Source organism: Sporothrix brasiliensis (genome assembly GCF_000820605.1).
Source record: "Sporothrix brasiliensis 5110 chromosome Unknown Cont20, whole genome shotgun sequence".
In the NCBI taxonomy this organism is placed as follows: domain Eukaryota; kingdom Fungi; phylum Ascomycota; class Sordariomycetes; order Ophiostomatales; family Ophiostomataceae; genus Sporothrix; species Sporothrix brasiliensis.
The window spans coordinates 3,218,313-3,231,898 of NW_024467139.1; the positions used below are offsets into that span (position 1 = coordinate 3,218,313).

Here is a 13,586-nt window from a genome sequence, read left to right on the forward strand (position 1 = left end):
CGGGATGTCCAGATTTAGAACAAAACAAGACCAAAATGGACCGTATGCACGCTTGATTTCTGCTAGGAAAGAATGCTCTGTCAACTCGTGTACGCCGTCTTCCCAATGGACCTATTTTGAGCATAGTTTCTCTTTATTTCCCCTTGAATCGGTTCCCACTCATTATTCTCTTCTCTTTTTGGTATACATATTCACACGCCTACATTATGTTCGCTTCAACTTCGACAATGCTAGAGACACGATTTCCTGCCCTCCTCACGCACATATGGCTGGACGGTGCTTATGCCGGCGTCGGCGTCGCTGCTGGCGATGGTAGGCAATGGCCTTGGGGATGAGACAAGGAAGATGTGGCAGTGTGCGACCGGGGCTGCAGCTGTCGTCTTTTGGAAGCGGGGATGTACTGCTGTTACTGCTGTTGTCGATGCCAATGCTGTGGTCCGACGCGGCGGCCACGGCCTCGATTTCACGCGAAAACGACTCGATGACGTTGTTGATGACCTCCATGATCGCCGAAGTATCGCCCTGAGGGTCGACCAGCACGACGTCACCTTTTGAGGGTGTTGATACTGAGGAGGGAGATGGCACAGGTAAACATGAAGAAGACGAGGAGGAGGAGGAGGAGGAGGAAGATGACGAGGAACTGCTTTCGATCGACTCGTGAGAACGGCGACGCAGGGTCCTCCGGTCATGCAATCGCCCAACTGGGGATTGTGAAGGCGGCGACGCCGCCGGCATCGTCTGCGAGCCTACAACCAGCATTGCCTCTTGCACGTGCGGGAAGCTGAGCAGGAGCATCAGCTTGTTATACGGCTCCCAGGGCCGGATGGTGTCGGTGCGCACATGGTCAATGGCCAGCGCCCGCACGTGCTCGGCGGTGTCACGGACGTGGAGAGTGAAGTCACGGGCGGTGTCGTCGTAGCCCATGAGGCCATGTCGTGGCAGGTAGAGGACGTCAAAGGTGGGCGAGAAATAGATGTAGTGGTCCCGGGGGTGGGAGCTCGTGCGAAAGGCGCGGCGGTACCAGTCCTGGTGCAGGGCCTCGGCACGGGCCTCGCGGTTGACGTGCAGCAGAGCGGGCGGGCGTGCTGTGGTGCGGCAGCAGTCGGCGTCGGCATCATACCAGACCTCGACGACACGGGGTTGGCGACTGAGGCGCCAGATGCTGACACGGAGCTCAGCCGGCAAGTCGGAGAATCTCTTGAAGGAGTGCATGGCTAATGTGGTGTAGAAGCGATCGTTCAGTGAGGTCGTAGATGCATTATGTGGTCGCGAAACCGGAGAGGAAGAGTAATCCGACAGAGGGCAAAGTGAAAATTACAGCATAAAAGTTTGGAGACTGGGAATGGTATTTTATGGTGCTTTGCGTCCGTACTTGGTGAGCATTCGGCGTCGTTGGTGGTGGTCAAGGCCGAGGTGGTGATGTAATGAACTGAGTCAGCTCAGCTGCAAAGGTGAGTAGACGGTGTACGAGGAGAAAAGAATATAAGGATACTTGACGAGAGAAAAATCCAAAAAAGAAAGAAAAAGGTAAGAAAACGATCAATTGTTTAAAGCATTGACAAAATACGTCCGTAACGAGGCAGGAAGAAAGGAAAAGAAAGAACAAAGTAGAAATAACATAGCCAAAAAAAAAGTGTAAAGCAGGTGACGTCTGGTTCGTCGAGGCGAATTGCTTTCTTGGTCCTGCGCGCCTAACCTCCGTCCACCCCAACCTACGACAGGCACCAATAAATAATGGCATTAAGTGACTTGGCTTATTCGACTTGGCCAGACCACGACCAAAACAAAGCTGCAGCCAGGCGCCCGCCTAGCTGGGCATCGGGGAGTCGTCCGGTTGGTTCCGCACAGCGGAGGCAGACTCTATGTCTGGTACCATACGAATTATGGGTGATGGTGTTGCCAGACAGGGGTTCTTAAGTCTACGAAATGCATCCGGGATGAGAATGCTGCAGTAACTACGAAGCGCAAAATGACGAGACTGAAGTCGGCGGGAACAAAAACATGAGAAATAAAAGGCCGAAAAAGAGTGATCTAGGTCACGGCCAAGGCCTTGCGGCACGTAGAGTGCAGATAAAGTGCACGACCGCGAGCGGGTGATGGTCTAATATAGGGTAGGGTGAATGGGAATTAAGTACGAAGAGGGGTGCAGGTGGAGGGTGGTCAGTAAATAGATAATAGAATGAGAAGGAAATAAAAGACATGGATGGCATTGGGGATGGGAAGGCATGAACAAAAGTATTACATGTGGCTATCCGAACGGAGTAATTCGTATCAGCCACCTATGTAAGGGTTTATAGGGGTTGAGAGTGGAAAGAAATTGGCATAAATAAGAAAAGAAAGAAAAAAAATAAAAGAAAAGAAAAGAAAATAAAATAAAAAAATCGAGCATAAAAGGACGGACTCAAAGACTCAGTACGCAGAGCAGTTAGTCTCATCATTCATCCCATCCAAATGGATATACCTGGATGAGAAACGACAAGAAGAAATCATAGTGAAAGACCTGTTGAGGACGCAAAGGTTGCGTTCCGGTCATACCTCGACCTCGTTTTTCTTTATTTCATTTTTCATTTTCTTCCCCGGTTCACGGCTCCTTTACCCCTTTCCCACTCTTTGCTCACAACCACAGTTGCCTCTTTTGGAAAGCTGCCTTGGGTCAGTGCAACCCTGAACCAATAATCGTATGACTTTTTGGGTGCCAACGGGGCCAGGGTGCAAAAGGTTGAAAAAAAGAGGAAAAGAGGATGTGTCATAATAGCCGACCACAGCTTTCCAGCGGCGATGGATTCTAAACGCGCCTGAACAGGCCTTTTGAGCTTTATTTTGCGACCGCCGTAGCGCGCTGGAAAAAGTGGAAAATCAGGTGCTTTTTGCTAGACCCATTTCGTGCAGGACGTTACCTCACTTGTTCTGGAAGGATTTTGGGGGGAGCGTTACAGCTGACAGGCACTGAAAAGCCTCTAAGGCTTAGGGGTTTTCGGGGTCGACAGCGGCCACAGGCTCAGGCCGGCGCTAGCCTTGTTCTGCGGGGTTGTCCGGCGGCAGAGAGTGCAAAAAAAAAAAGTAAGAAAATCACCAACAGGCAAGAAGCGGCCACCACAGAAGCAAGCCGACAGGGCTCCGTACTACACTGCCAAACGAGAGCTGCCTCTAATCTGCCCTCGTCCACTCCATCCGCCCCTCACGGCCATGCTGGCGGCCCTCAGGATGGCGTCCACCTCGTCAGCCAAGGCCGCAGCCGTCTCTGCCGTCTCTGCAGTCTCTCCAGCCTCTGCAGCTTCATCAACCATCTCGTCGACTCTCCCGGCTCTGCCCACCTCGGCCACGCACGGCGCGCTCACCTTTGAGCTGCTGGCCCGCTGCTCGACCACGCGGGCCCGTGCCTCCATCCTCTGGCTGCCTCATGGCCCCGTCCAACTGCCCGTCTTCATGCCCGTCGCCACGCAGGCTTCGCTCAAGGGCCTGACGCCCGCCCAGCTCGCCGACACGTCCTGCCGCCTCTGCCTCAACAACACCTACCACCTGGGCCTCAAGCCGGGCCAGGCGGTCCTGGATGCCGTCGGCGGCGCGCACGCATTCCAGGGCTGGCAGCACAACCTGCTGACCGACAGCGGGGGCTTCCAGATGGTGTCCCTGCTGCAGCTGGCCACCATTACGGAAGAGGGCGTGCGCTTCCTGTCGCCGCACGACGGCCAGCCGATGCTGCTGACGCCCGAGCACTCGATTGCCCTCCAGAACAGCATCGGCTCCGACATTGCCATGCAGCTGGACGACGTGCTGGTGACCACGTCGCCCGACGCCGAGCGCATGCAGGCCGCCATGGAGCGCAGCGTGCGCTGGCTGGATCGCTGCATCGCGGCGCACCGCATCCCCGAGCGCCAAAACCTCTTCTGCATCATCCAGGGCGGCCTCGACGTGGCCATGCGCCGCACCTGCACGCGCGCCATGCTGGCACGCGACACGCCCGGCATTGCCATTGGCGGCCTGTCGGGCGGCGAGGCCAAGGCGGACTACTGCCGCGTGGTGGCGGCCGTGACGGAGCTGCTGCCGCCGCTCAAGCCGCGCTACGTCATGGGCATCGGCTACCCCGAGGACCTGGTGGTCAGCGTGGCGCTCGGCGCGGACATGTTCGACTGCGTGTGGCCGACACGGACGGCGCGGTTCGGGAATGCCATCACGCGGCACGGCGTGCTCAACATCAAGCACCAGCGCTATGCCACAGACTTTGGCCCTATCGAGGACGGCTGTGGGTGTCCGTGCTGTCGGCCGGCCACCGCCGAGGGCGCGGCGAACGGAGATGGAGGCGGGGGCAGTGTGTCCGAGAATGGGGCCACCAATGGCGAACAAGCCAGCCGGCCCCGTCCGGCCATTACGCGCGCGTTTGTGCACCACAACGCATCCAAGGAGACGGTGGCCGCGCACCTGCTGACGATGCACAATGTGTGGTACCAGCTGGCGCTGATGGCCAGTCTGCGCGAGGCCATTCTCCAAGACCGCTTCCCCACGCGCGTGCGGGAGTTCTTTGCCGATCTGTATCCCAACGGACCAGGCGACTACCCAGACTGGGCCGTGGACGCGTTGGCGGGCGTGAACTTGAATCTGCGAGACTAAATCGGGGTAAGAGTCAAAGAGACAAAATGTGGGTGCATTTGCACCAAAAATACCACGGTATGGCTTGGCGTTTGGGGTAGACCTTTGCGGAAACATGGACATGAATCACGTCGTATGTCAAAAATAGAGTTAATTATTTCAATTATGGTATCGCTCGGTTGTTCGACATTAGATCAATCCCTTTCACCCTTCACGCCCGCACCTTTCAATGGCCTACAAAACAAGCGGCAATACAACGGCCAGCCAGGCCGCCAGACCGCTACCTGCTTGCACCACCTGCACGGGCCCAGCAGCCGCGTTCTTGGCCGCCGTCGGCGTCGGCGTCACCGTCACAGTATGCTGCGCCTTGGTCGTGGTGGGCGACGGGCTGCTGTTGGCGTTGGGCGTGGAACTGGACGCCGAGCCGCTCGAACCGCCGACACCGCCAAACGTGGCGACGTCACCACCCGTGGCGCTGGCGCCGCTGTTGCTGCTGCTGCTGCCGCCCTGGAACAGCTCGCAAAACGACTCGACGGCCACGTAGGACTCGTACTCTGCCGGGTCGGCCGTCTTGGCCCAGTCGCCGCACTCGCTGATGTAGTCGTCGAGGGCCGTCGTGAACTTGCCGTTGATGTAGCACAGGCAGCTGGCAGCCTGGACGTCGTCCATGGTCTGGAAGCCGCGGATCTTGGCATCGCAGGACTCGTACAGGGCCGCAAAGGACGTGCAGGCCGGCGGCTGGGCCGTCGCGCTACCGCCACCTCGGCCGCCGCTGCCGCCAAAGGTCTGGACGACGCCCGAAAACGAGCTCGTAGACGACGGGAAGGTGTTGCCGCTGCCGGTCCGGGTAGCGGTGCTGGGGGGCGTGGTCGTCGCGGCCACGCCCCCGCAGCGGAAGCCCTCTTTGCTCACGGCCAAGCACAGTGACTGGGCGATGCTGACGACTTGAGGTTGTTAGCGACGTCGATGAAGGAGAGAAAGAGAGAAAAAAGACAGAGAGAGAGCCAGCGTACCTGAATAGTCCTCCGTGTAGCCGGGCGCCGAGGACACAATGTAGTCCTCACAGCTGCTGTAGGCCGGCGCCAGGAACGTCGCGTAGTTGCAGCAGTAGCATGAGGCGCTGTCGGTCACGGCGGCATTGCCCGGCAGGTTGGACGCGCAGTACGAGACGACGTCGCCGACCGTCCCGCAAGCCTGATAGTTGGGGTCGATGGCGGCGAACGCATGGGCACCCGCCAGGAGGTTGGCCGGGATGGCAAATTCGTACGCAGCAGCCAGGGAGGCTGCGCCGGCAAGGAGGACGAGGCGAGACATGTTGAACTGGCGAGGTTGTGGGAAGGTGCGTTCTTGCAGACGTTGGTGGAAGGAAGGCACGATCGGTACGAGGCCACAACACAAACCTGGAAAGAGCACGCTGGACGACTATCGCGAGAACAGGGAAAACAAGCAAAAATACGAAATACAGAAATCAACGACACTGGGTGTCTGCTTCGTTTTAAAGAAGGCTGCTTGCAATCAGCTGCCCCCTACCATGTCCCCATCCAGAATCAATAAAACCATGCATCCACCTTGCCCAACCGCCGCATGGCTAGGCCAGGCCGGCGGTGTTAGCGACGTAGGAGAGGAGAGGAAACATGGAACCGAGCCTTGCTTTTGGCCTCTCTTTGGCAGCTGTTACAGCGGAGCGATCGGCCATGTTTCGTTTCCGTCCAACCTAAAATCGGAAAGCTTCTTTCAGGTCCTGCAGCCAGGCTAGCCCGACTCGGGTCAGCCCCAGGGTCGATGGTGGAGAAGCGTGGCCGCAAAGGGTGTGTCCAGTGGAGGGTTGACAGCTGGCGCCGGGCGACGGCTCGAGGCGGTCCTCTTGTTTCTCTGTTTTTGTTTGCCTGCCCCCTCATTGTTTTCTGTTTTTCTTCCGGCCCCTGCCTGCAATCTTACGATCCTTGTCCGTCCTGACAATTTTTTCTAGTCTCCTTATTCGTGAGATTCACTTGGGTTTTGTTTCTTCCTTGATGAGAATGGTTCGGCAAGCGGAATACTGAGTTTTACTCCGTAAGAGAGGTAGGAAGCACCCGCTCTCCATTATTCTCGCGACTCGTCGATGAAGCTCGAACAGAAGCTATTTGCAACCATCATGTGCCCAAGAAGAAGATGGAAGGAAATGTTCATGATCTGTAAAATCAGCTTGTCGTCAACCTTTCGCTTTTGTCAAAAGCCAAGCGATGATCTCCGAGACTCGATCCAACTGGCTCTCAGATCCAGAGACTTTTGAGGCTCTCGTGGTCTTGGCTGCGTCAAGCCGGCTGGGCAAGCCGGATCAGGCGCGGCCAGGGATTAAACGCGCCTCAGGTCGAGGCCTGAGCTATTCTAACTGCCTGGGGAGCAACTACTGGTGCTCAAGACATGAAGACGGCTGGTCTGTCGTTTACAGTCCAGTATTTCAGCCGCCGCCACCACCATGTGACTCCAGCCCTTTTCATCGACAAACCAATTTATTGCTTTGCCCTTGCCCGAAGCCCTTGCATTGAACAATCTGTGATTTCTTTTGTGTCTTTCCTTTTATTTCTAACTTGTATCTTGTTAATCGACCCACCTCACAATTGTTGCTGACACTTGAATCTGTATTCTTGTCAGAATATATGTCGAACAGAGCCTGCCTCTGGCACGATGCAGGTGTTTGCTGCCACACTCCTCCAGCCGAAGCTACCGCCAATGCAGTGGCTTTTCTTCACACTCCACTCCGTTGCACTTGCTCGACAATACTTACTTCGCCACTGCTCACGTTCCGATCGACTTATCTACTCCATTTTCGAGCTAGATTGAGCGTATGTACGACATGCTCCGTATTATTGACGGTAATTATTCGAGTTTCCCGGGTATTGGTTTGCTTGCTGCCGTTTAAACTTCTGTCGTTCAATATACTGCATACATCGGTCGTCTTGTAGGAATTTTTGAGGCTCAAGCACTTCGCACAGCAGCAAACGGCGTACTCAGTAAAGCTGGGACCAAAAAAGCACGTATGTACGTGCCGCGACTAAGTTCGTCTTAACTTGAAACTCATAGCCTCACATTGGCTCCCAGCAGTACATCGAAGGATGCATTGCACGACACTCGTTAGGCTGTCTTGATGCAGGTCGATATGGCCAAGGCTTTTTATCGAAAGATGCATAGTTCTTCCTCCATTGGGCTTGTAAACCGTCCGAGCCCTCCTACCTGTCTTCGGGCATTGCCTCAGTTCATCCACCTCTCTCGTATTACGCAAGGCCTTCCCGTGGAATGCCATTTATGCGTTTTGGCGCATATTTCGCGTCATTTGTCGAGCATTGTTCGTATCGCCCCTCACAGATCGCCCCCGGAATGCAAAAGCCCCTCCTCGTGCTTCACATTCCAAAATCACTTTCTCTTCAATGTCGAGCATCATGCATGACTCGCCGGGTGTCGCTCTTGCCCTCTGTTCTTCGTTCGGCTGGCTGCCAACAACAGCCGTTCCTTCCTTTGGGCTGTGTACAGCGGTTGTATACGCAAACGGTCCCTGAAGGCCAATATTGCCACGTGACAATACAGCGCCAGCGCCAAGAAGGCTGTAGACGCGTCGATCTAGGGAAGGCGCGTGTGTGGGTGGCCAGGTCGCTCTTGACGTAGTTGTTTTCTTCCCCTTCCGGGGTGCGTCACCCCTTTTCGCAACTAATTTTTATTATTTTTATTCTGGTTGATGTCCGTCAGGCGAGCCGTCTTTTGTTTGGGGCCCGCGCTCATTTTGTTTTCGCCACAACAAACAACGCCAAACGGTCGAGCAAACAACTGGTCCGGTATTTTCTGACGTCGGCCTGTCTGTCGGCTGCATACTAAAGCCATCGCGCATGGACAACGTTCGAATGCCCCCTTTCCACTGCATCGTGACGTCGACATCCACTTGGCTGCAGAGGCAGCTTATATCCACACGCGACGTCCGATAGTACGCGACACACGGCGTACCACGACGACGCTTACCCACCATGTCCTCGGTCGAGGCGACGCCGCAGCGCCGGCAGTCGACTGCATTCGGTGGCGCCGCCGGCGCAAATGCCACCGGCAACAACATCACCAACAATCCCCCGAATAGCCTCAGTACGAACAACCACGCCAACGACGCCAACAACGCCGACGAGCCTCTCTCTCAATCCCTTCGACAGCTGTCCCTCTCCACCGGCACACCTGTAAAGTCCAAGTCGCCGTCGCCCTTGTCGCGCGCCACCTCCTCCACCAATGGTCCACCTTCCGGCAGCCCGCGCTCTCCGAGTGTCGCTGGCAGCCGCCGCCACAGCACCACGCCGCGCAGTCCGCTGCCCAACGGCCGTGAGTCGCGCGCCGGCACGCCTGGTCTGCTGCGAAAGGCCTCCTTGAACTCGCTCCACAGTGGCAGCAGCATCAACGGCAGCAGTCCCGGCAAGGGCCTCGCGCGGCGCACGAGCGCCTCCAACCTCAAATCCCCCTCGCCCGGAACGCCGCTTCGGTCGCCTTTGCTCAGCAGTGGCCACGGCTTCGAGACGCTCCGCGAAGAGCAGCAGCGCCAGCGACCACCCCGCCCACCGCCGCCCACCGCTGCCGACATCGCCCGCAGCCACTTCCAGGCCGAACTGGCCCGTCACCGCAGCCCCGACGACGATCTGCACCACAGCTCGCACACCGTCGTCATCCTGCACGATGCTTGCTACGGCCACCGCTTTGCCCGCCCGCGCACCTCCCGCGCCAACCTCAGCACCATTGTCGAGCGCCCCGAGCGCATTCAGGCCTGTGCCGTCGGCGTGTCCGCGGCCTACGTGCGTCTCGGCGGCCGCCATGCCGACGCCGACTACATGCCTCACCCCCGGCTCGACCCCTCCTCGATTCCCGCATCTGCCGTGCCCTTCCGCATCCACAAGACCACCCGTGCTCTGCCCCTGCAGTCGCCCGCCGTCACCAATGTCCATGGCACCAAGTGGATGGAGGAGCTCAAGATCATGTGCGATGCCGCCGAGGCCAAACTCGCCCTCAACGGCAAAGAACTGCAGCGCCCAGACATGGATCGGGGCCCGCCGCACCACCACGCCGCACCCGCCCGCTTACACGAGGGTGACCTGTATCTGTGTTCTGAGTCGCTGCAGGCTTTGGAGGGCGCCCTGGGCGGTGTGTGCGAGGCTGTCGACACGGTGTTTGATTCAGCCTCGCAGAGCCGCCGCGCTTTCGTCGCCATCCGTCCGCCGGGCCACCATTGCTCGGCCGACTGGCCCTCGGGCTTCTGCTGGATCAACAATGTCCACGTCGGCATCATGCACGCCATCCTTTCTCACGGCCTGACCCACGCCGCCATTGTGGATATCGACCTGCACCACGGTGACGGTTCCCAGGCCATTGCTTGGCAGCACAACGCCCGCAGTGCCTCGGCCACCAAGAACGCGGCCGCCTGGAAGAAGACGTCCATTGGCTACTTCAGTCTGCACGACATCAACTCGTTCCCTTGCGAATCGGGCGATGACGACAAGGTGCGGAATGCCAGTTTGTGCATTGAAAATGCCCATGGCCAGACTGTCTGGAACATCCACCTCGAGCCCTGGAAGTCCGAGGCCGCCTTCTGGGCACTCTACGCCGACAAGTACACCGCCCTGCTCCACAAACTGCGTGCCTTTTTCCGCAACCAAGCCGTGCAGCGTGGCGAAGGCAGTAGCGATCGAAGTGCCATCTTCATTTCGGCTGGCTTCGACGCCAGCGAATGGGAGACGTCCAGCATGCAGCGCCACAAGGTTAACGTGCCCACCGAGTTTTACGCCCGTTTCACCCGTGATGTTGCCCAGATCGCCAACGACGAGTGTGCTGGCCGCGTCGTCAGTGTCCTGGAGGGCGGCTACAGCGACCGCGCACTCTTCTCCGGTGTTCTAGGCCACTTGAGTGGTCTGGCCGGCTCGGATCCCATCACCACGTGCGACGAGGCCTTCCAGTCTGGCCTGGGATACGAGATGGGCAGCCGTCTTGGAGCTCTGTCCATCAACGGGAATGAAAAGGAGGCGGATGTCAGACTATCTGGTGCACCATACGACCCTACATGGTGGGCCTCTGCTGAGCTCGACCTGATCGAAGCCGCCATTGCGCCGCCACCACCGCCGCCAGAACCCAAGCCCGACCGGCCATCGCACCCGGCCACCACCTATTCGTCACCCACCGCCTCGTCCCAGGCCAAGGTCGTCGTCCACACCCCTAAGCTGCGGCGCAGCATGTCCGGCCTGTCCTCTTCCTACGGCGCTGGCGGTGGTCTGGCCTCTTTGCCCTCGTCACGCCCGCCGTCACCGCCACCCCCACCACCTCCAGAAGTGCCTTGGACCACGGCCATGCATGAGCTCAGCAAGCTACTGATTCCTACTGGCGAGTGCACCACTACAAGCTGCACCATCGAGGACCTCTCAGCCGAGGCGACGCGCGCGCGCCGCGACCGCCAGATCCAGCTAGGCACCATTGACGTCGCCGTGCCCGCTGCCGCGTACTACTCGACTCCAGCAACGCCTAGCGGGCCCACGCGCGTGTCGATGCGGGAGCGCAAGCAGGTCAAGCCTTTCGGCTCGTCTGTGGCCTCCACAGCCTCAGCCTCAACGTCAACCGTAATCAAAGAAGAAGACCCTGATCTGGACCGCAAGAACCGTCGCAGGACGATTGGTGATGCGGCCTCAGCCACCGCTACGCCCGTGGCTTCTACAAGTGCTCGTGGTGGTAGGCTCAAGACGACCGGTCGGCGCCTTAGCGCGGCCTCAGTCGTCCTCCCCAAGGACGACTTTGATCTTCCTCCCGTGCCCGCCGTACCTGATGTTTCTACGGCACCGACGTCTGTGTCAACCCGCCCCGCCACCGCCCACGGCAGTAGCACAACGGCTACACAGCCCGACTCGTCCATGAGCGGTGCCCCACTCTCTGTACGCAAAGCACGGACGACCACCGCGACAGGAAAGACGCCACGCAAGAAGGCGGCCGCAGCGACAACAGCAAAACCGGCTTACAGCCGCAAGACGAGCACCAGTAGCACCAATACCACGACAACCACGTCCACGGCACCGACCAACGATGAACTCGACAAGCTGACGAGCGGTATGCGCAAGATCAAGATCAATGTTGTGACGACGGCACAAAAGGAAGCACGGGAGAAGGCGAAGCGAGATGCAGCAGAGACGGAAAAACAGGCCTCATCTTCGCAGACAACGTCACAAGCCGCTTCTTCCCGCGAGTCCTCGGCCGACTTGCCGGCCCCTGCGGCCGCAACGCCGCTGCACAGAAAGGTCGTCGACACGGCGTCCGCATCGACGGCAGCGCCGCCTAGCACGCCGCTCGCCCAGACCATTGGTGCCGCCCCGACATTGCGCCTGACCGAGGCGGTTGAGGCGGAAGGCCCACCCCTCTCCGTGGATACGGCAATGGCCGGCTCCTCCATTGCCGGCTCCGACGACCACTCGCCGCTGCTGACGCCGAGCACGGAGGGCGGTCTTGGCGGCGACCCAATGGCCAGCTTCCCTGGTGTTTCTATACCTGCGCCGGCACCGGCCGTCTTCATTCCGTACCAGCCCGACGGCACACCCCAGCCACCCCGCGTACCGTCGCTGTCGGCTACGGCAGCGCCCCTCCAATGGCTGCCTCCCAACGAAGTCAACACGCCTGGGGCAGTGGCAGCGACGCCGTCGCCTATGAAGCGCGCCGACCTGCCCGTGTTCACGGCCACGTCAGCGATCCCCTTCTTTGGCGGAGGCGGCGGCGGTGCCGCGTTGTCGTCGTCGCGGCCGAGCTCGGCAGGCCTGTCGGTGGCGTCGAATTCGAATTCGTCCCGGCCGGCTACGTCGTCTGGCACGCTACCACCAGCATCGCCCACAATGCGGCCGCGCTCGCCGACAAAGCTACCGCGCTCGCCGACCAGGTCGCCTCGGAAGATGCAGAAGTAAGGTGAACGACGTGGCTTGTGCCGACTCCATACTGCGCATCGGGAGAGTGGATATATCGTGTTTTGCAAACTATTTGCATTTTTTGTTTACTGCAAGGAGGGCAGGCGTACAAAAAAGGGATAAGACTGGTGCAGGAGTCTCGTCTCTTTATTATTTGGGCCATTCTTGTGTTGTTGTCCTGTCCTTTCATTTCCGTCGTTTTCTTCCGTAGCTTCGCTTTGTACTTCTGTGCCGTCTCTGTTTTCGAGACAATACCCAACTCGTCTGTACGTACTGTTGTAATCCTTCCTCTTTTACTCTTTTCTTTCCTCGTTTACTTTCAAGGCCAGCAAATGGAACACGGGACAATGGAATAGCGATACAAAAACTCGGGTCAGAGGAGAAACGGAAACGAAGCTTGAAAAAACCGTCAAGAGCTGCTATCCGATCGCAACCACGCCGGCGTGTTAAATCAATGGTATAAAAAGCACCGTATAAAAAGCACCGCCCCGCCTAGGCCAGGAGGGAGAATGCTCGCCGCGATTCCAGGCCACTGGCTCGATGACAACAGCCATATCTAATTCGCATGTTGTGAGAGCTAGTGTGGGGCTGCGTTAGCGATGCCCGCGAAACAAAGGCCGAGTCCAGCCGCTCTGCGAGTACAACGCTACCCCGTTTTGTTACATGGCGTCGTCATCGATTTTGGGGCGACGGGAACATTCTCTCCGTGATTGTTCTGCCACTTGGATGCCGTTCTGTTTGTCGGTGTGCGATGCTTGCAAAGACTTGCTGTCATTCGTTTTCGACCGTTGAAATTGGCCGTTGCATACTGCGTAGACGATTCCAATCGAGTCTGTAAACTCTCCGATGCTGGTGGATTGGACGAGAGAGGAATGTCCAGATCACAGAACAACGTGAGACAACACGTCTCGCCGTCCAGAGTCGCCATCCTCTACATATTCTCCATAGTTACAAATTATAGCCGGATTATTTCGCCCCGTTGAAGCTCGCTCTTGCCCATTCTCGCCTGCCACTGGTCACTTCAGCTTGCGGATCGGCGCTTTTGGCAGTCACCCGCCCTCGCTCCAG

The 13,586-nt window shown here is 58.1% G+C and overlaps 3 protein-coding genes across 3 annotated transcripts; 1 reads left to right on the forward strand and 2 right to left on the reverse strand.

The window, feature by feature from the left end:
• Positions 1-255: 255 nt before the first annotated feature.
• SPBR_07630 (uncharacterized protein) lies at positions 256-1,212 on the reverse strand (the record flags this gene model as incomplete). The annotated part of the gene is made up of 2 exons (XM_040765884.1): positions 256-566; positions 642-1,212. 2 exons carry the CDS (start codon positions 1,210-1,212, stop codon positions 256-258), a joined length of 882 nt encoding a protein of 293 aa, XP_040616877.1.
• A 1,745-nt stretch (positions 1,213-2,957) lies between these two features.
• SPBR_06550 (uncharacterized protein) lies at positions 2,958-5,901 on the reverse strand (the record flags this gene model as incomplete). Its single annotated transcript, XM_040764806.1, has 5 exons — positions 2,958-3,020; positions 3,183-3,268; positions 3,339-4,596; positions 4,843-5,531; positions 5,601-5,901. 5 exons carry the CDS (start codon positions 5,899-5,901, stop codon positions 2,958-2,960), a joined length of 2,397 nt encoding a protein of 798 aa, XP_040616878.1.
• Positions 5,902-8,582: 2,681 nt separating this feature from the next.
• SPBR_06409 (histone deacetylase HOS3) lies at positions 8,583-12,518 on the forward strand (the record flags this gene model as incomplete). Its single annotated transcript, XM_040764665.1, has 1 exon — positions 8,583-12,518. The coding sequence occupies one exon, from the start codon at positions 8,583-8,585 to the stop codon at positions 12,516-12,518; it is 3,936 nt and encodes a 1,311-aa protein (XP_040616879.1).
• Between the last annotated feature and the right edge of the window lie 1,068 nt (positions 12,519-13,586).